This window comes from Danio rerio, chromosome 5 (assembly GCF_052040795.2).
Source record: "Danio rerio strain M-AB ecotype USA chromosome 5, GRCz13ab, whole genome shotgun sequence".
In the NCBI taxonomy this organism is placed as follows: domain Eukaryota; kingdom Metazoa; phylum Chordata; class Actinopteri; order Cypriniformes; family Danionidae; genus Danio; species Danio rerio.
Genome location: NC_141025.1, coordinates 56920166 through 56942838, shown reverse-complemented (window position 1 = coordinate 56942838; position 22673 = coordinate 56920166). Strand labels below are relative to the sequence as shown.

Below are 22673 nucleotides of genomic sequence, written 5' to 3'. Positions count from 1 at the left end.
CTTGTCTATAAATCACAAAATAATTGGCCTAGGATTTCAATACATTACAGATATGCTCACTGAATACAAACCTAACAGATCATTCAGATCATTAGGATCATATAAACTAGAAATTCCAAGAGTTCAGTCAAGGCAGGGTGAATCAGCTTTCAGCTACTACGCCCCTCGCTGCAAAAAACAGCTTTCAGAAATGATCATATGTGCTCCAACATTTGGCACATTTAAATCAAGACTGTATACACATCTGTTTAGTTGTGTCTTTACTGACTGAGCACTGTGCTACATCCCACAGATCACACTATTATGTTTTTTTTCTTTTTCATTCCTTTATAACCTGTTTTTAACAGACTTTAATCTTCTGTAATCATTTTTAATTCTTTGTTGTTTTTATTTTCTTGCTTCTTTTATTCTTGTTTATGTAAAGCACTTTGAATTATTATTGTGTATAAAGTGTGCTAAACAAATAAACTTGCCTTGTCTTCCCATGCGCAACAAAAATGTGTTTTTCTAAAGCATTTTCTATATAAATATCCTAATTTAAGGCCTAGTCCTGGCTTAAGCTAAGCCCTGTTTTTGATCCCGGGCCATTATTGTGCAACCTACTAAACCCTTTTAATGCATTACTGACAGTAATATTACAAATCTGACCTCTGGTGGAGATGAGAGCCGCCTCGCTCTGTTCACTGGACCCTCCGGCGTTCACTGATTTGATGTAGAAGAGGTAATTTTCATTGGGCTGAAGGAGGACCCTCTGCTCATAGCCTTTTATCCCTGATATGGATCTGTGTAAGGAAACACTGTTTTCAATAAGTGCAATTTATCCCTCTTCACTTCTCTAGCGTGCACTCTTGAGGAATCATGGGGAAATACATCAGAGTCTTTAATACAGTTGAGAGCACAAGCATTAAGAAATGTGATTATGAAATGTGAATTTTTTTTAATTGGCTTATTTAATAGCACAAGTGATAAGGTAAATACAACTGCACTGTTAAGATTATAGACTATATACATGATCTGGCTATATACATATAACTAGAGACTTTTTATATCTGGCTGTGTGAGACTACCAATTGATTTTAAATTAACTCCTAAGGACACATATTTTACCCCTTTTACAAGATATAAGATAAGCCTTTGGTATTTCCAACAGTTTAAGCTCAAAATACCCATCAGACCATTTAACATAGCCTCTAGAATCTGTCTATTTTGGTGTCTGTATATGTAGCGGTTTTTGTAGCCAGTGGCTATAAATGCAAATGAGCTGCTTCTGCCCACCCACCATTCCCACACGCGTGTCTGCTTCTTATCATGTGTTACATCAGATAAACAGCAGTCAGAGACAGAGGCCCCGTTTACACTAGTGCGTTTTAGTTTGAAAACGCATAAGTTTTGCTACGGTTACGCCCTCCGTCCACACGGAGTTCTCGAGCGCCGAAAACGGAGCTTTTTGAAAACGCTGGAAAGGCCGTTTTCATTCTAAAACGCTGCTGCTCCGTCTCAGTGTGGATGGGGAAAGACGGAGACATCTGAAAACGGAGGCGGGGCTGCAAACGTTCGCCTATCTGATTGGGGCTTTTCATCAATATTAAGTAGCCCACACACAGTTCAGTCTCGCATCCTCTTCTTGTAAGTTATTAAGACTTCGCAAGTTTGATCAAGGCTGCAGTCTCCCCCTTCTCAGTTTGATATAGAAAACATACCGAGGACACGGGTAAATCTTCAAAGGGAACAGTGTACTTTATAACTTCATTCACATCACCTTGGCTACGTTGTTTCACTTTCTCAACAATAAAATGTAAACATGATTTAAGGAACTGCCTATTTTCTTTTTAATATTAGCAACTTAACAGACAGCAGAAATGTTGAGGCGCCGTGCTGAATATATGAGCGTCATCTTCACTGTGTGGATATTTATAACAAAACGGAGCCTATAACAACTGCCTCCTTTCAATTTCAGTGAAAATACGAAACGAACCCTCTCTTTTGCTGAATATCAGTTTTAATAATCGATAATTATAAAAGTATAACATACAATAAGTTTATAGATTGTAGGAAATAAAGGCAAGCGATCAGTCAATGTACCTGGATTAATCATTAACTTATCTTTGCGCTTAACCAAAACATGTTACCCATGAACAAGTAACTTAATAGATTCCAATGACCAAAGTCAGGGAATTGGCCTATGTCGTTAGATAAAGACAACAAGATGAATGAAATATCACGTTTAGCAAATATAGTGAGATTAGATCCAGCGGGAGATGCTTGATGAGCAGTCCGACAAGCAGAGCTCTCATCTGGGTAGAAATGCTGGAGCGCTTGCCCGAGAGTGTGTGTGTGGTCACGTGATGTGCGTTTTCAGCGTTTTGGTGTGGACGGAGAGCTGTTCAGAAACGCTGGGTAAAACGCGAGTGTGGACGCGGATCGTTTTCATTCTACAACGCCGTTTTAAAACTAAAACGCACTAGTGTAAACGGGGCCAGAGACAGGCTCAGATGAAGCTGAAATACAGTTCATTAGTCACAAATGTCAAGTTTATTTGATGTATTTGGGGTCTAACATATTTAAGCCTTTCAGAAATGATGGATCACAAACAAATGCCATTTGCAGTACATACACACACACACACACACACACACACACACACACACACACACACACACACACACACACACACACACACACACACACATATATTAGCATTTAATGATACCATGCGGTCGTGGTAATTAATGGTTAAGAATTACATAGCGATGTTACTGTTTTTAATACAAACATGCATTATTAAATGCATTATAAAATTGCATTATAAAACAAATATTACACTTGTAAAAATGATAAAAATCACAAAGAGTTGTAACAAATATTTTAATCCCAGTTTCTTTGCAAAAAAGATTTTCTGTGGACATGTGTATTCATGTTATTATAGAAACATGGCATCTGTCAATCAATTAAGTGGGCGGGAAAAACCTATGTTACGTTGCGTTGAGCCTCAAAATCCTTGGGATTTGGGTCCTATTTTAATGTCAGAAAATTTTAAAAAAGAGACTTGTTGGGTTTATATCACTCCAGTATGACTGGACACACTGTATCTACACAGTTCTGTCCACACAGCTTACAAAAGTTGATTTTTATCAAGGGTGCCCTTTAGAGTTAAAATTCTATCATTAACACTGACACTAATACCCCTAAAGATATAGTCACAGATCTTTTCCCCCTTTTTATATAGATACTGGTGTTTTATAGCGGGTATTTATTTGAAAAGTAAGTTTTTTAAAATTACTAACTTGTTTTTTTTTTAACTGAACTGGATTGTGGCTGTTTGGACTATTCTTACTATAAGAAAACAAAAAGTTCCAAAAAGTAGGATACTAGTATAAAACTTGTGTGATCACAAGATGTGTTTCTATATTTATACAAGAATTGTAATTGTTTGTTATATATATCTTTTATTTTCCAAAATATTCAAACTTATTTAATTATATGAGGCTCTTTTTTACATTTTCTGGAATAACTGACTTTATAAAAAAAAATAAAATTGTGAAAGATATCGAACCCTATCATACACCCGGCGCAATGTTGCGCAAGGCGTGACGCAATTGTTGTTTGCTAGTTTGAGCTTGGCGCAAGAGTCGTTTTGACGTTTTGCACCACGCTGTTTAAATAGCAAATGCATTTGCGCTCATATGTGCGCCCATAGGCATTCTGATCTAAAAAGGGAGGCGGGTTGAGGCACATTGCTGGCGTGTTGCTATTTTGAGAAACTATAATAGTCTGTTCTATAAAGCAGAACAAAGCTGGTCTACTGTCCAGCGCAGAGCACGTTAGTTGTGCACCTCCCTTACACACTGCTTAATACACACAAGATGTAGAGCAATACGCAAATATCTTTACATATGAAAAAGAATTCAAATATTACTGATATATAGGATATAATAAGGATATATATAGGATATAAATATAAAGGATTAAAATATACAAAACATATTATTTTCTTGCCTACATAAATATAAAAACCATACTTTCATGCCTTCTTTATCCCAGGGGCTTTTTTAGTGTATTCGTAACAATTTGCTTTTGTATAATGTTATCATTATTAACAGTATTATTTATATATGCATATTTATATTTGTTTTATTAAAAACAAGCTTAGATTTGCCCACCTGTCAGGTTTTAGACAATATGGGGCAGCATGTGTATTAGGATATAACTCAGGTTTTTTAAACACTTAGTTATTATTATTAGTTTATTCATTTGCTGGAAATAAGAACTGAATTTAGAAATAGTCTTGAAACAAATCTTTGAGCTTTACAAACAAAATTAATTAATTATAGGCTAATTGATGTTTGTGCGTAAAAGGTTTCCCTATCCACGAAAGCGAAAGTGAAATTTAATAATGAGGAGGCTTATCTCTCATTCTCAAGCTGTAGATGCTCTGTTTAACTGTTTTCCTGCTAGTGAAATGCTCAGTTTTTCTACTTACAAAGTCGTCATGTAAATGGCAAATTCGTTATGGCGCAACGCAACTGACTCTTAAAGGGAATGGGAGATGAGACTCTGATTGGTTTATTCTCAAAACACACCTATAACTCATTAAGAATATAAGCTCCACTATTTTAAACCATGCGCCACGGCGCAAAGCGAATTGTTGCATCCTTATATTAGCAAAAGTGGATTCTGACACGCCCTTAAGGCATTTGCGCCCTGCGCTTTGCACTTTGCGCATGGATTGTCAAAATAGTAGCCCATAGTTTCTACTGTATACACTCTTTGGGTATGGCCCCAGTAACAGCTGTGTATTTTTTCTTCCGAGAGAAGAGTTATTTCTGCTTGTATTTGGCTGGGTATATGACAGGATAACAGTACCTGAGTCCCTCTCTCTCACAGGCATATTGTCGGCAGTACTCCAGAGTGAAGCTGTCCACAGCGCTGGGCTGAACAGAGCTCCACCGCAGCGTGGCACTGTCCCAAAGCACTGTGCACTGCTCTGTGTTGATCACTGGGACAGAGGGAGCTGCAGGAACACAGTGAGATGAGCTACACTTCACACATTCAACAACAGATAATCCCAGATGTTACCTTGTATAACAAAACCAGCCATAAGCACATTTTTTGGAAAATTGGAATTTATAAATCACATGACAGCTGAATAAACAAGCTTTTAATTAATGTTTGTATAGTATGTTAAGATGTTAAGAAGCAGCTAAATAATAATCTGGAATTAGAGGGTTCAATAAATTGAAATATGGAGAAAATCACCTTTTTTTTTTTAACTATATTTTTATACATTAAAACATTTTACAGAACAGAACATTCAGTGACAGCAGCGGTTATTAAGAGACAAAAAAAGACAGCAGCCGCAGATGTAAATAAAAATAAATTCCAAAAAAAACATACAATAAAAAAAAGAAAAACCTACAATATTTTTTAGTTTTAAAGGACCTAGAAATACTATGTTCTATTCAGATACAACGTAACAGGTGCCCATCTTTGTTTAAAAATATCCAGTTTTAGTTGAAGTTGAGCAGTCATATACTTCATTCTATATATACATTCAAGTTTTTCTATCCACTGTACTATTGTTGGAGGGTGTGGCTTCATCCAATTTATTGTTATGGTCTTTCTTGCACTTAGTAAAAGTACAACAAAAGTACAAAAGTAGAATATATATCTCTTTTTTTTATTATATATATCCTGGGGTATCCGTTCAAGCAGGAAAAAACAGGGGAGTAAAAGGTAGATCTATCTGGATAATTTTCATTATCTCAATCTTTACCCCTTGCCAAAAATGAAGTATCTTCGGACATTCCCAAAATATATGTGCATGATTACCCACATTCCCGCAACCCCTCCAGCATTCCTCTGACTGTGGTTGGTTAGTATATTTTGAGACCATCAATGGTGTTCTAAAAAACCCAATTTTTGTCTTCCAGTCAAACTCTTTGCAATTATGGCTGTTGATCCTCTTATGAGCTTCTGAACATATGTTTTCCCAAATATCATCCTCAATTTTTTCACTAAGTTTAGATTCCCATTTTGCTTTAATTTGAAGGGAGAAAATCTTTAATGTTTAAATTTCACTACTATGGAGCTAATATTATGCCAAAACAATCTGAATTTGAATTCTGATTATATCTAAATGTTTATATGCCTTTATTTTTTATTTTTTTATTTGAATTTCTTATTTTGAATTTGAATTTCATAACTTGAATACTAAACATCTAAAACTGAAGACAAGTGATTTTTTTATAGATGCATTTTCAATATTATTATTAATATTCGTAAAGGAGCTGTTGACATGGAATTTGAACAGATTTTGGTAAAAACCCAAACAATACAAACATTAAATTAGTAATTACTAATTACTAATATGTGCATATGTGTACTTTCTCACAAGGAGAAAGTACACAACTCCTGAAATGTATTTAATTATACAAACCTATTAATGATATATGTGATTTGAGAGTTTCATTGGCTATGTTTTGGATCATTGTCGTGCTGAAAAGTCCACCCTGGTTTTATCTTTATCATACTGTTAATGTAGCCGTTTTACTGAAGCTAATATTCATTTAAAATGACTAAGGGCAGAGGGTTGCTAAATAACTTTTTAGAGATTTCAGCTGCTATCTGGGCTTTCACTGCCTTTCTACACCTCCCTTTCTTCATGTGTTAAATACTCTTCCCCTTTGTCATTTCATTTTATTACACATAACTAATTAGATTTGTTTTCTTTGCATATATGTATTTCTATGGTTGTTTTCAACCTCCAGCGAAGAATTCAAGTTAACAGCACCTTTAAAAATATGTTCTCTGAGAAAAATTACAACTTGATTAATACTTAATTCTCCCACTGTATATAATCTGGACTGAAAACACATCTCTATAGATGCTGATCATGGTCATCTCATTTCAGATTGATATATTAAGACATATGACAGCGTGACCTCTTGCTCTCTTAAACATCATGAGAGTTAGAGGGGATTTACACAGCGAATAACTGACCTGTTTTGAAGGGTAGTCTCTCGCTTGGCATGCTGCAGCCTGTGTAGTTTACCGCCATCACCCACACTTTATAACACTTATCAGGTTCCAGCTCCTCTAGATTACAGTAGCTCTCCTTCACCGTCACTCTGTACTCCTCTGAGATAGCTGCAGAGTCAATTACATTTAACACACTTTAAATGAAGCACGCATTCATGAACTGAATATCCCACTGACATTCTTCTACAGGCTAATAAGTGGATTTTTCCCCCATCAGATAAAACTTTTTGTGCAAACTGAAATTAGGGGTGTAATGGTACACTGATGTCGCAGTTTGGTAAATACTTCATTTTTGGGTCACAGTTCGATATGGGTACGATACAAGAGAAATAATAACAAATCCCTAGTGCTTTTTTAATATTTTGAACAGGCAGAAGTCACCATTAGCTACAAAACTGAAATGATTCTTCCGATGAAGTACAAAATAAACAGAATAATAAAAAAATAAACCTTTACAATCAGACTGTATATTAAGCTTTGAATGGTTGAGCCCAACCATCTCTAAACATTAGGAAAAACTGCCATTCTGCTTCTAAACTGAAATCTCTTTTTATGAAAATGCTAGCACTGACTGGAGGTCAATCAGAACAGGGGTGCAGTGGGCAACATATTGGGACATCGACACAATTCTAACATTTTTAGCTCTATACACCAACACAATGGATTTGAAAATAAATTAATTTAGATTTGCTTTAACTGCAGACTGTCAGCTTTAATTTAAGGGTATTTACATTGAAACCAGGCGAATGGTATAGGGATTACAACAGTTTGCATATGTGCCTCCCACTTGTTAAGGGTCCAAAAGTAATTGGACAATTCTAAGCTGTATCCTAATTAAAACGTGATGTTTTCAAATAACTTTTGTTTAAATTAAATGTCTAAATATATCTGAAATAATGTTTCATCAAAAATTTTAAAACATGTCTATTCTGACCCGTGCTTATTAAAATACTGTTAGTCAGAAGTTTACTTACACCACGCAGAATCTGTAAAAAGTAAATTATATTTCCAAAATAAGAGGGATCTTATAAAGTACATAATTTGTTTTTTATTCTGACCTGAATAAAATATTTCATACAAAAGATTTTTAGATATAGAGTAAATAATAGTTCATTATAAGTAAGTTATTGTGTTTAACATACATTTTTAATACTGTGTTGTTACCTGAATGATTCACAACTGTGTGTTTTTTTCCTTTTTTTTTTTTTTTTGATTAGTGATAGTTGTTCATGAGTCCCTTGTTTGTCCTGAACAATTAAACTGTTTGCTGTTCTTCAGAAACAATCCTTCATGCCCCGCAAATTCTTTGGTTTTTCAGCATTATGACTATAACTTTGAGATAAATCTTTTCACACTGAAAACAACTGAAGGCCACATATGCAGCTGTACAGAAGGTTCAAATGCTCACTGAATGCAAAAGAAAAGATGGTGCATTGAGAGGATCAGAAAACTTTTCAACACAATAAAGAAATCAAAAATAAAAAGATCATCTTTCTTGTTTCGCCTAAATATCCTTTTTTTCATTTAATACTGCAGATTAGAAACTACAGAGGATACTTTCCCAGAAGACAGAAAAAGTTACATTTACCCTGATATTCAAATTTAAAAGGCTCCTCCTGGCTCTTAATGCATTACAGTAATTCATCGCCTTAGAATTAAGGTTCTATATGACGTTTTTGTTTCAATATTCTTATTAAATGACAACTTGTTTACATTAAATGATGTTTTTTATTAAGTTTTTACATTTTAATACTTTATAAAAAAAAAATATGTGAAAACGTGTGTAAATGTGATGATTTAGAAGCATTTTTTCACATTGAGATAAAATGTTACATTTTACATTGTTGAAAGAAAAACTGTTTTTAAAAAATGTAATATAATACATGTGAAACAATTTTTTATTTATTTATTTTGAATTCTTTAAATTTATTATTAAGCCTTAAAGGGCAAATACTTAAATTAATTCACAAGGCATAGAATTCAATAAATATAATTCAATAAATATTACCATAATGATTACATAAAGTTGCACTGGACAAATTATGAGGCACAGCTTTGTATGCTTAATTTGAACAAGAACACATCCTAAAACATTAAATAAATATTATAGAAAGCAAAAATGTAACTTTCTCAAACATTAACATATTGTTACAATGCCAAATTTTTTAAATTAAATTAAAAAGCAGAATGATTTTATTTCTTAAAAAATAACGATTCAATTAATGATAATGACGAAAAATTCCACGCGGAAAATGACTTTTTAGAATTAGAAGGTTCTGTCTGGATTTGTCCTGTTTGTTTTACCCCAACTTGCAAATTTAAGATAATTTAGATAATTTACATTTAGAGCAGATTTAGGGTCTCTGTCCTGTTAATGTGGGAAAGAGAACCGTTACACGCATATTGTTCGCTGATTTGCATTTAGAATGCAGATAGAACCTTTTAATTCCAAAGCGACGAATTATAAACATATATATTCAAATTTGTCTAAACCCCAACAGTTTTTTTAGCATGAATGGGTAAAACCCTGTTCACCCCTGATTTCTAACCTCCTTGTGGCTCTTCCATACAGTAGACTTGGAAGCAGTCGATAATGTCATCTTCGTTGACTCTCCAGTACACAGTGACTGAAGTGCTGGTTGCAGAATTGGCCTCCTGTGGCTGAAGATGTGGTTTTTGAGGCACTACAAAATGAGTGATAATTTAAGTCAGTAAAAATTCAAAGGTGTTTATTCGCCATAAAAATCTTGGCTGAGGTTCACCTGGAATGGCTTGTCTGTTTTTCCCCTGATTGCCTGACTTGCCCTTGGCGTAATCCTCAAAAACCAGCAGGCCTCGTGGACCAAGTTCAAGTGACATGGTGGATTCCAAAGCTGTATTCAACCTATTTAAAAAATGAGCAGAAGGATCACTGGAACGAAACGCTGCAAAAATAAGAAGAAAATCCAGCTTATCACTGCTTAACACTGATCATGCTGATCACCACATGTGAAATATGATCTGACTAACGTTTAAAGTAGGGCTGGGCGATATGCCAAAAATGTTCTATTACGACAGTAGTACAGTACAGTTAGGTCTATAAATATTTGGACATCGACACAATTCTAACATTTTTGGCCCTAGACACCAACACAATCGATTTTAAATTAAACAAACAGGACGTGCTTTAACTGCAGACTGTCAGCTTTGAATAATAATAATAATTCGTTACATTTATATAGCGCTTTTCTGGGCACTCAAAGCGCTTTACACAATGGGGGGGATCTCCTCATCCACCACCAGTGTGCAGCATCCACCTGAATGACGCGACGGCAGACATTTTGCGCCAGACCGCACACCACACACCAGCTGATTGGTGGAGAGGAGACAGAGTGATGATATGCCAATCATGATATGGGGAGGGTTAGGAGGCCATGATGGACAGAGGCCAGTGGGCAGATTTGGCCAGGATGCCGGGGTTAAACCCCTACTCTTTTTCGAAGGACATCCTGGGATTTTTAACGACCACAGAGAGTCGGGACCTCGGTTTAACGTCTCATCCGAAAGACGGCGCTCACTGAGCAGTATAGAGTCCCCGTCACTATACTGGGGCATTAGGACCCACACAGACCGCAGGTTGGGCGCCCCCTGCTGGCCTCACTAACACCGAGATGAAGGTTTTCAAATCACGTGAAGTCTGTAAGAATTACAACAGTTTGCATATGTGCCTTCCACTTGTTAAGAGACCAAAAGTAATTAAACAGAATAATATTCATAAATCTTTCACTTTTTAATACTTGGTTGCATATCCTTTGCAGTCAATTACAGCCTAAAGTCTGAAATTCATAGACATCAAAAGACACTGGGTTTCATTCCTGGTGGTGCTATGCCAGGCATCTACAACAACTGTCTTCATTCCTGCTTGTTCTTGGGGCATTTTTCACTCGGTTTTGTCTTCAGCGAGTGAAATGCATGCTCAATTGGATTAAGATCAGGTGATTGACTTGGCCATTTCATAACATTCCACTTATTTCCCTTCAAAATCTTGTTGGTTGCTTTTGCAGCATGCTTTGAGTCATTCTCCATCTGCACTGTGAAGCATCGTCCAATGAGTTCATAAGTATTCGGCTTACTATGAGCAGAAAATATTGCCTGAAACACTTCTCAATAAATCAAGAGAACCAGTTCCATACATGCCCAAGCCTTTTCACTACTACCACCATGCTTCACTGCTTAGGATCATAAGCAGTTCCTTTCCTTTCTCTATACACTTCTCTTCCCATCACTCTGGTACAAGTTGATCTTGAGCTCATCTGTCCACAGGATGTTGTTCCAGCACTTTAAAGGCTTTTTAAAACTCTAATCTGGCCTTCCTGTTTTTGAAGCTCATCAATGGTTTACATCTTGTAGTGAACCCTCAGTATTCACTTTGGTGTAGTCTTCTCGTGATTGTTGTCTTTGACACACATACACCTACCTCTTGGAGGGTTCTTGATCTGGCTGATGTTGATGTATAAGGCCAAAAATGTTAGAATTGTGTCAATATGAAAATTTTTCTGGACTTAACTGTCCAGAAAATATTGATAAATATCACAACAAAGTACCGTTTCTGTAAATTCAATCAAACAACAGTTTATATATTTGAGCTCATGTAAGTAACTATTGCTTTTTTAACATTTAAAGTATATACTTAGAAATATACTAATTCAAGAGGCAGCTCAGTGGTTAGCACTGTCGCCTTACAGCAAGAAAATCACTGGTTCAAGTCCCGGCTGGGCCAGTTGGCATTTCTGTGTGGAGTTTGAATCTTTCCTCCGTGTGCTCCCGTTTCCCCCAAAATCTAAACACATGTGTTATAAGTGAATTGAATAAACTAAATCGGCTGTAGTGTATGTGTGGGGGTGTTTCCCATTTCTGGGTTGCAGCTAGAAGGGCATCCGCCAACCTCTGAAATAGAGACTAAGCCAAAGGAAAATGAATGAATGTATGAATCAATGTACCCATTCATTTTTGATCATATTTCTCACTTTATTTAGAACTTTAGGGCAAACGTTTGATTAAAAATGTAGAAATATAAAATAAATATCTATAAAAACACTTTCAGAAACTAATGATTACAAGTCCAACATAAAAAATAAAGAAAAATCGCTGAATAATATGCAAAAATGTAAAGATTGAACATTGAATATTGCAACTTTCTCACAGTGCTCTCATTCATTTTTCTGTCTGTATCGCCATAATGGTGTTTAATACTGCGCTCATATAAATGATGAAAAAGTATTACAGTAGACAGTGTATTTTGTGACACCACAATATTAACGGTAGAGCATAATATTTTGTGTATCATTGTATTGCACAGCCCTAGTTTAAAGGGTACAAACAACGTGTTAAGCACATCACACTCAACAAGGCAATTACAGCAAGATTCTATTTCAATTCATGCAATAATCCCATCATTGATGTCAGCAAGCCAATGAAGCATCAACAACTCAGGCCATTCAGTTACCTCATACTGATGTCTTTTGATTTCTGAGAAATGGTGATAAAAAAAACAATTTGATTAGACTATAACCTTTCTAGATAGTTCATCATTTCTCCTAACAAACCTTAGCTAAGCACTTTAAAATGCTTCCAATGCAACTATGGCCTTGGACAAAATCAATATATGAATTCTGATGTAAACATGTGACCTTCTTAAGTGAGTAATTAACACACAAATGAGGGATTGCTCACAGAAATAAACGTAAGCGGATCCGTCTCTTCTTCCTCCTTGGCTGTTGTCTCCAAAGTTTCCTTGGCCTTGTCGATATTCTCTTGGAACGACACAATCTGGTCGTACAACTGCTCCAGTCTGGCCTTTTTCTGCTCCTCCATGGCCTGGGACATCTCATTATACTGATCCATCACTAGCTTCAGCTCCTCCTCATTGTGTACCTTTATGGTCTTCTCACAATCATTATAGTTCTCCTGTGGGATAAGCACAATAATGCTGCACATAAGTTCCCAATAACCTTCCCTAGCTTAATAGCATCCCCAAGCTGACAGTGCACTAGCGTAAGCACTGCAAAACCCTTGCTCTGGATTTCAAAAGTCACCTCAACTAAGATATTGTGGGCGCCTGCCAGGACATTGCTTCACTGTAAAACTCAACTTTATCAAATGAAATGAGGGTAGTTAACTCAAAAATGACTGAAAGTTAATTCTACTCATTTAAAAAGAGTTTTGAACTCAGTGATGAAGGTGATTAGTTAATTAAATGCCTCATTACTTCAACTTAAATGGAGTAAATTCAAAGTACTCATGTAGATTATTTTTTTTAACACAAATGGTTTGTTACAATTGTTTTCCTCAAACGGTTTGAGTTACCTTAACTTATTGGGTTTTACAGTGCAGTCAAGTTAAGAAAGAAGGAAAAAAACAGCCATACTCGCTGTAATTGCTTGCATTCAATTACTTACACAATATCACTGGCACCTAAAATAACCAGTAAAAGTTTAAGCGAATTATAAAGGTGCTAATAGTGAACAGTGTTTACATCAATGTTGTGACACAAAAGGCAACCTACATGATTCTGAACATTCAAGTCCTCTATGTTGTGAGCATTTACATTTGTGTAGAGTTAAAAATTAGTTTAGAAAAATTAGAAAGAAAAGCAATGCATTTTGAACATCTCAGAATCAATTTCTCAAAGATTAATATTTTTTGCAACTGCTCTATTTATAGTAGATTTGATTATGGGCAAGTTTTCATTTTATGTTAAAAATTCACTTTTACATTACAAAAATAGGTAAAAATGTAACCTGTTATGCTTTTTTGAGCATATTATTGCATGGGTGATTGTTCAGATGTCTTTCGATGAATGATGATGGTAGTACCCTACTTTTGTTTCTAGTTTCTGCAACAAACCAGCATGCGTTGCCATATGCTTATTAAATAAATCATTATAATTATAATATTGTTTTAAAAGCATCTGCTAAATGACTAAATGTAAATGTAAACTACAGCAGCATAAGTTGGGTAAATGGTCTTATTTGTGGAGCTTTGAACATTCCATAAAGTAGGAACAATTTTGTAGACCCAAAAAAACACCAAAAACAGGTACTGTCCGCTGAAAATGGCGACATCTGGTCACCTTTTTAAACATGTTACTAACGTTAATTAACATGGTATTTTGGCATATTCTAACCAATGACTGTAAAAAAGTGTCACTGACAACGTGACATCGCCTTTTTTATTGAACGCTTTGAATGCAAAACACCTCATGATGGGCACAAACTGTCGCAAAAAACTGCTGAAATTGGAGCCTGGACATGCGCAGAAGGATTGCATGATGGAGCCCGAGGCGGAACCACGGAATCAAACTTCCAACCAAATGATTGTACGTCAAATCAACCACGCCCCCGAACTTCTCACTTGACAGCCCGTATCTGCACTATAACAAAGGCTTGCTAATATAAATATAAGGACTTAACACGTAAACTACAATAAACACGTAATTATATAGGATTTAAAAAATGTGTGGTGTAAGCTTTTTTTTAATAATTTAATAAAAACAATGTTGGACTGCAGAAATAAATGATCTTTTATACACTTTAGCCTGGGTTAGACTCAGCTATGAGCACAAAAATATTTCTCTTATAATGGGTTGTTGGTATTTATTATATTCATATGGGTAGAATTAACATTTATAAACCATGAAAAAATAAATTATAAACAACACATACCAGTTTTAGAAAGGTTTTTTATTTTAAATAAACAATCAAGAGAACCCAAAATATACACATCATGGACCGCTATTCGCCATGTGGGAAAAATCATCCATTTATATTAAATAATATTGCAGCAATATATTTTACATTTCTACAGACAATTTACACATCCCAGCACTATATAAAATATTCCTTATCAATTCGTACAACAAACTTTGCAGTATTAATATGTTAACTAATGTCTTTCAGCTGCTGGAACATCGCTTGTGAATTGTTTATTATTTTTTCTTGGCCTCTTTATTAATTTGGCTTAATTGATGGCTTAATTATATCTGGCAAAGAGGACTTTACATTCATTTTAATATTTTTTAGGAGTTTTAAAATAAAAAGCCAAAGGTAAATGATGTGTATAAATAATAACATTTACAGCTCTTTTTGTTATTTAAGATTCTTTTTCTAGAACTTAATATTTTCAAAACAGCAAATTCAGTAGATTAACTCGATAACATGCCAAAACTCAAATTTTCAGAGATGTCCTATAAATCAAGTTCAAGTAACGTTACATGAGATCGATGTGGAGATAGGCTAGCATTAGTTTTGTCTTCGTAATCAATATTTTAGATCCAGAAAAGAGAATTAATGCTAGATAATGTTCACCTGTTTTCTCTGACATGATAACGTTCGGCATGTATCAGCAAACAAAAGCCCACATTTAACTGAACAAACAGTGATCTGTCAGATCCTGGAGGTCAGAAAGTATGGTTTACTTTTGAAAAACTAATTTTATCATGATAAAATAGTACAAAAATTAAAAATTAATTACTAAAATCTCCTCCTGAATCTCCAACGGTCTGCTTAGAGGAGCTCTCAATAACAACTGTCAATCATGATGACACACCCCGTTTTTATAGCATTAAATTCCTGGCTAAAAACAAACTGTTTGCAAAGATGAACAGCAGAACTTATATCAGCTTGATAACCAGTGCCTCAATTGACCAAAACTGTCTTTTGGGAAAATTTATTGCAAGTGTAATTATTAATTTTTTTAGGCTTAAGTCTTGTTGGTTAACATTATGATTTGTACTGCAGCCAGCCCCTAGGGGGCGGTCAAACGGCTGGCAGCATCACTCAAAAAGAGGCGTGTGGCACACTACTTCTAACACAATGCTAGTAAGGCAATAATTAGCAATTTGCTAGCATATTTAGCGAATTACAAACATGAGCCAGCATGTTTTAAACATGTTATAAAACATTAGCATGCTTTAGCACATTTCTATCATGTTCGCATGTCCTAACATAGTTGTTAGGTTTTTGTTAGTGACAGACAGCCAGACAGACAGATGGATACTATAGTCTATGCACTCAAATATCGTCCATGTCTCTATGGGATTGTTTTAGTCTACCAAGTAAGAACTACAAATTGTTGGGTTTCTTCCTACCTCCACTGTGTTGTATGCCACCTCAAGCTCAGACACAAAGTCTTCGATATTTTCTGATCTTGACTGCAAAACTGATATCAGTTCACTTAGTCTTTTCTGAAAACAAAATCACATGGAAAATTACATTAGACGGAAATCATGAAACATTTTGAGGTACATCTAAACACCTACTAATACCTGCAAATATATCATTTTAATTTCTCTTTTGCATTTGCTTGTAAATGTCAGTTCACATTGGTGCATTGCTTTGGAATAAATTGTAGATGAATCATGGAAACAGCTGTCTACTTTCAGAGAGGGGCATTTCAGCGCTTGCCTTGCCATGAGTCAGTCAGTTCTGACTCATCCTCTATGAATGCTGTCAAAGGCCAATAAAAGTAAACAATCTCCCACTGTCTCTACCTGATTTACGCCCAGACATTCTCTTATAATCAACAAATATTCATTTGTTTTACTGCCGATTGTGTGCTTTTGCCATTTGCATGTCCTTCTTGCATAAAACACTTGAGCATTCAGTGACTTCATAACTAAAGCTCTTTAGGCAGGCCAGCTGAGAGAAAGATCAAATGTCAAGCTAATGCCAGGAAATCATGTCTTAGCACTCTTAAAGTAAGGGAACTTAACTCACCTTCATACTGTCGAAGGCCTCTTCCAGAGAAGCCACCTTATGATTTTGATGTTCAGCCTCACTCAGCAGTATTGGGCACAGACAATCAAGGCAGAATGCATCCATTGGTTGAATTTCTACATCCTCTTCAAGTTCATCCGCCAACTGGGCACTGTCTAAATCCTCAACAAATTCAAAGCCCATCTCCAGAGCTTGATCTGGCAGGCAAATTTTCCCATCCTCAGTTCTTGCTTGTTCAGACTGTTTTGCCTCTTGTTCATCGATCATCTCATAATCAAGCTCCTCCGCAATGTCCCGCTGCACATCTGGGTCAAAGCTCAAGGCCGAGAGGTCCTCTTGAGGTGTGTAGCTTCGCAATAACGAGAAGACACCTTTATTCTTACTTAGGCTTATTCCTCCTCCATGTATTTCTTCATAAGCTTTTTTACTATCTTCTGGCTCTAATGGTGAAACTCTCATCACGGAGGAGTCTTCTTCATCAACTTGTGGAGGAGGTGAGATGGGTTCCGGTAAATCTGATATATCTTCAATCTGAGTTTTCTTTCCTTTCTCTAATGTTGATGCTAGAGGTAAAATCTTAATCTCAGAATTCTCTTTGACAGGTATCTCTGTGGTTACATCGTTTATTTTACTATGTTCTTCGAATTCTACCTCCTTTGTTGGTACAACAGATGACAGTCTTACTTTTGAAGAGTCCTCTATGTCTGCGGTTATACTCTTGTTCTCTGTGACTTCTGGAACAGATGTCTCCTTTTCATTAACCGACAAGCTACATTCTTGCCTTGACTCAACTATGTCTTCAATCTCAGTTTTTGCTCTGTTCTCAGAAGGTATCTCCTCCTGAACAGGCTCTTGTGTGATTTCTGCCTTCTTGTTTGATTTCTCTACACCATCTACCTTGATTTCCTCAACTTGTTCTAGCTTTTTTGTGACCTCAGGTTCAATCTCAGGTATGTAAATAAGTTTCTTTTGCTTTTCCAGACCTTGTTTCAGGATTGGTATCTCAGCTGTAGGTCTATCTACATAAATGTCCTCTTTGGCTTTATTGTTTGCTGAGCTGGAATCATTTTCTAGTTCTGGGGGCATTTTCGTCTCATTTGTAATCTCAGGTTTAGTCAGAAGCTCAGTGGTTGTTGTAACTATTTTACTTGAATGTGATTGCTCTGATCCTCTGAGAACTGCAGTAATGTTAGACTCTGGCTTCTTTTTAATTTCTGCTAACACTTCTATACTATTGATTTGTGCATCGACCTCTTGCACTGCTCCAATAATGTCAATTACTTTCTCATGTTTCTCTGACTTGGGTGTTAATCCTTCACTTACTTTCTCCTCAACTACAGCAAGTGTTTCTCCTTTTTGGTGCACTAGAGAATCTATTTCTCTGGATTTTGCAGAATGTTTTACTCCAGAAGCCTTAGAAGTTTCTTTTAAAGGTTTGTCCTCTTTTTCTACTCTTGGTAGTTCTTTAGCTTTTGGAAGCTCTGTTTTATCTGTTGGTGTTTCTTTGATACTGATAACCTTTTGAGCAAATATTTCTGGTGCTTGGTTTTTTACAATTTCAGTCTTGCCTTTATCCACCCTTTGAATTTTATCTTTGTCTAGAAGTTTGCTCTGCATCTGTGTTTCGTCCTTCTCTCCTTTGTCAAATTTTGTAATCATATTCGTTTTCTGAATGTCAGTAATGACATCAGGTGATTTATTATTTTTCCCTATGCTGTCCTTAGAAACCCTAACTTTTTCAACTTCATGTGGTATCTCAATCTGTATATTCTCTGAGATCTTTGTTTTAGAAAGAATTTCAAGTTCATCCTTAGTTTTACTAACATCTTCATGCTCTAAACTCCTTGGTACTTCAATACGAGCAGTCAGACCTTTTGGTTTTTGTCTACCATGTTCTTCTTTATTAGTGGTTTTGTTTTTAGGCTCAACCACCTGTGGAGGGTGTTTGTCATCAGACTCACTTTTAGTTGTGATAGTTGTGTCCTTGATTCTGACAGTGATATCACATGGCTTGATATCTTCCCTTCTATGCTTTGCAACCAAGTCATCCGATATGACTTTTTCTTTAATGATTACTTCCACCTTTGGTTGAATTTCCGGACCACAGTGTCCATTTGAACAACACCCTGTGGACTCACACTTCGCTTCACTTTTATTTTTATCCTGTGGACACTGTTGTTCAACAGTTACTTCATCACTTTCATCTTGTGCTCTTTCCAAACATCCGGTAAGTTCAAATTTACTTTGTGGCCATACTAACATCCCCCCATCTACCTTCCCTTTGTCCTCGGGTACAAGTGCAGCTGCTGGTGTTTCATCTTTCAGAGTGAATTTCTCCAAATATCCATCTCCATCATCTGAGTCAGAGCATCTTCTTTTGAAGGACCTCTCAGAAACTACACTCTCAGTATCAGAGAATTCATCTTCCTTCTTCCGGTCTCCTATTGCGTCCTCATAGAGGTCTGAGTAATGGAAGGACATTGCTCGTGGTTCCTCAAGTAGGACTTGATCAATGATCTTTGGTGGTCCAGTTGGAAGGTAAACAGGTGTGAGAATACATTCCTGACTCCCAAATAAGACTGATCCACTTTCTTTTAAAGATTTAGAGCTCTGTCTTGTGATTCGTCCATGTTCTTGAGGCACTACAGGCTCTGCATTGGATTTACTTCCGTAGAAGACTTCATCGAGAAGTTCACCTGCGATTTCAACATCGCTAATGATCACAAAGGAATCCTCCTCAATGGCTTCATCTGCTTTTGATTCTTTCTGATTCGCCGGAGGTACCTCTGGCTGGACAGTCACTTCTGCTACAAGATTTTCTGTCAGTGCAAGTCCATCACTAGGTGCCTGCTCATCTAACAGTGTGAATTTTTCAAGATAGTCCATTTGAGTTTCATCTTTTTTGGATTGTTTATCATCTGAGATCTGGGATGAATCATTCAAGCTTTCATTTTGCTTTATTTCGTTAGCTTCTGAGCTCACACAATAACCATTTGCTTCTAAAGGTTCATGCTTAGGTTTGGATTTTATCTTTGGGGTATTATCCAAGTAGGCTAAATTTTCTGTCAGTTCAGTGCTATCTTCCTCATCTACTGTAGCGAGCTTTGAAGGTACGACAATATTGAGTATTTCAAAACCCTCCGATACTAAACTAAAGAGATCTTGATCCTTGCTAACAGCAGAGAGATCATCCTCACTACTTTCAGGTCGTATATTCGGCAGGGCTACCTCTATCATCGCAGGTCTTTCCTCACCCACCCGACTTTTTGGCACTCTGGAGCCTGACTTTTTAAACCTTTCACCCAGCTTGCCTCTGCTGCTTGTTTTCTTCCTCTTAATTCTGTCTTCGTCCATTATAATTACAATATTCCCCTGTGTGCCAGAACCTTCTAGGCTGTACTGTTCAGAGGGCGAGCTTCCCTCTGAAGCCCATGGAGTAGAGCATCTGCTTGAAGCAGTCTCCCATACGATCCCACTGTCCTCGCTCTGCACTGTCACCATGGAGAAGGATGGGTCCACCATCAGACACTGTAGTTTAGGCTTCACAGATGGATCTTGCACAGCTTCCTTTAAGCTAACCAAAAACATTATTTAGAAACATAATTTATAATGTCATAGACACATATTCTATTTCTGTATGTTTAGTAAGCTTTAACCCTTAAAATGGTACCAAAGGCAGATGATAAGATGTATCCTTTTAATAGAATCTGGTTTACCAATAGTAAAATAAAATTACAATATTATATTATAATAATTTTAATTAGATAATTTTTAAATGGGTGTCATAGTGGCGCAGTGGGTAGCACGTCTCACAGCAAGAAGGTCACTGGTTTGAGCCTTGGCTGGGTCAGTTGTATTTCTGTGTGGAGTTTGCATGTTTTCCCCATGTTGGCTTGGGTTTCCTCCGGGTGCTCTGGTTTCCCCCACGTTCAAACACATGCGAGTACAGGTGAATTGGGTAAGCTAAAATTGACCAGAGTGTATGTGTGTGAATGAGTGTGTATGGATGTTTCCCAATGCTGGGTTACAGTTTGGAAGGGCATCCACTGCGCAAAACATATGCTGGATAAGTTTGTGTTTCATTGTACTGTGGCGACCCCAGATTAATAAAGGGACTAAGCCAAAAAGAAAATGAATGAATGATTTTTTTTATTATTTAAAAAATTTATATAGTTGAAGTCAGAATTATTAGCCCCCTGAATTACTAGACCTTTTTTTCCCAATTTCTGTTTAACGGAAGGAAGGTTTTTTTTTTTTTAAACACATTTCTAAACATAATAGTTTTAATGACTCATTTCTAATAACTGATTTATTTCATCTTTGCCATGATGACAGTACATAATATATTTTAGATATTTTTCAAGACACTTCTATATAGCTTAAAGTGACATTTAAAGGCTTGACTAGGTTAATTAGGTTAACTAGGCAGGTTAGGGTAAATAGGCAAGTTATTGTATAATGATGGTTTGTTCTGTAGATTATTGAAAAAATATAACTTAAATGGGCTAATAATTTTGTGCTTAAAATAGTGTTTAAAAAATTAAAAACTGCTTTAATTGAAGCTGAAATCAAACAAATAAGACTTTTCCCAGAAGAAAAAATATTATTAGACATACTGTGAAAATTCCCTTGCTCTGTTACACATCATATGTAAAGTATTAAAATAAAAACATAAATAAAAAAAATAATTTTAAAGGGAGCTAATAATTCTGACTTCAACTGTATATACAATAGGGCGACACAGTGATTCAGTGGGTAGCACTGTTGCCTCACAGTAAGAAGGTCACTGGTTCAAGCCTCGGCTGGGTCAGTTGGCAGTTTTGTGTGGAGTTTGCATGTTCTCCTTGTGTTGGCATGGGTTTCCTTCGGGTGCTCTGTTTTCCCCACAGTTCAAACACATGTGCTACACGTGAATTGATTAACTAAATTGGCCATAGTATATAAGTGTGAATGAGTGTGTATGGGTGTCTCCCAGTACTGGGTTGCATCTGTTGTGTAAAACATATGCTGGAATAGTTGACGGTCCATTCCACTGTGGTGACCTTTGATTAATAAAGAGACTAGGCTAAAGGAAAATGAATGAATCTATAAATATACAATAACATTTTTATGGAAATTTATAAATGCCATAGCCACATAGTGTATCTTTTATAAAACATTTATAAATACTTTAACATTTATATATATATTATAAAATTTATAAAATACACAAGTGATGTCTTTTCATCACTTTTATTGACAGATTTTATTGCTAAAGGAACTTTTCAGATTGCCCTAATAATTTTATCAAAATCATTTTTTAGAATATTTTTATTTTATTTGGCTTCTTTTTGTCAATTTTGAAATGCACAAGAAGGCCGCTGGTTCAACCCCCGGCTGGGTCAGTTGGCATTTCTGTTTGGAGTTTGCATGTTCTCCACATGTTTGCGTGGGTTTCCTCCGGGTGCTCCGGTTGCCCCCACAGTCCAAACACATGCGCTATAGTTGAATATGGTAAGCTAAATTGTCTGTAGTGTATGAGTGCGAATGACAGTGTATGGATGTTTCTCTGTGATGGGTTGCAGCTGGAAGGGCATCCACTACATAAAACATATACTGGATTAGTTGGCGGTTCATTCCGCTGTGGCGACCCAGATTAATAAAGAGACTAAGCCAAAAAGAAAATGAATGAACAAAAGAGGAAAAGACTGTCCAGTCAAAAAACTCTGCAGCAGAGAGATTCTTAGCAGCACACTCATGCTACTGATTTAAATGGTTCCACTGTTTATTAATAATGATTTATTTATGACAGTGCACCCTGTTATTAAACTACCTACAATTGATAAGTAGGCCCACACAGAATCCGCGTGGAGAGATTTCCACAGATTTTTAGCTCATCGA

At 36.1% G+C, this 22673-nt stretch overlaps 1 protein-coding gene across 3 annotated transcripts in view; it reads right to left on the bottom strand.

Moving 5' to 3' along the window:
* The window catches only part of cmya5 (cardiomyopathy associated 5), a 35502-nt gene that overhangs the window by 11417 nt on the left and 1412 nt on the right, over positions 1-22673 (bottom strand). The window contains exons 2-10 of one of the 3 annotated variants that reach the window (NM_001079985.4): positions 16794-20367; positions 16166-16261; positions 12751-12984; positions 12524-12546; positions 9801-9922; positions 9588-9722; positions 7000-7146; positions 4864-5011; positions 649-782 (exon numbers count right to left, since the gene is read on the bottom strand). In NM_001079985.4, the coding sequence (NP_001073454.4) occupies positions 649-782; positions 4864-5011; positions 7000-7146; positions 9588-9722; positions 9801-9922; positions 12524-12546; positions 12751-12984; positions 16166-16261; positions 16794-20367 (4613 nt within the window). Of the gene's footprint in view, positions 1-648; positions 783-4863; positions 5012-6999; positions 7147-9587; positions 9723-9800; positions 10223-10684; positions 12547-12750; positions 12985-16165; positions 16262-16793; positions 20368-22673 lie in introns of those variants that run through there. The other 2 variants (XR_015490336.1, XR_015490335.1) reach the window with 2 other exon arrangements.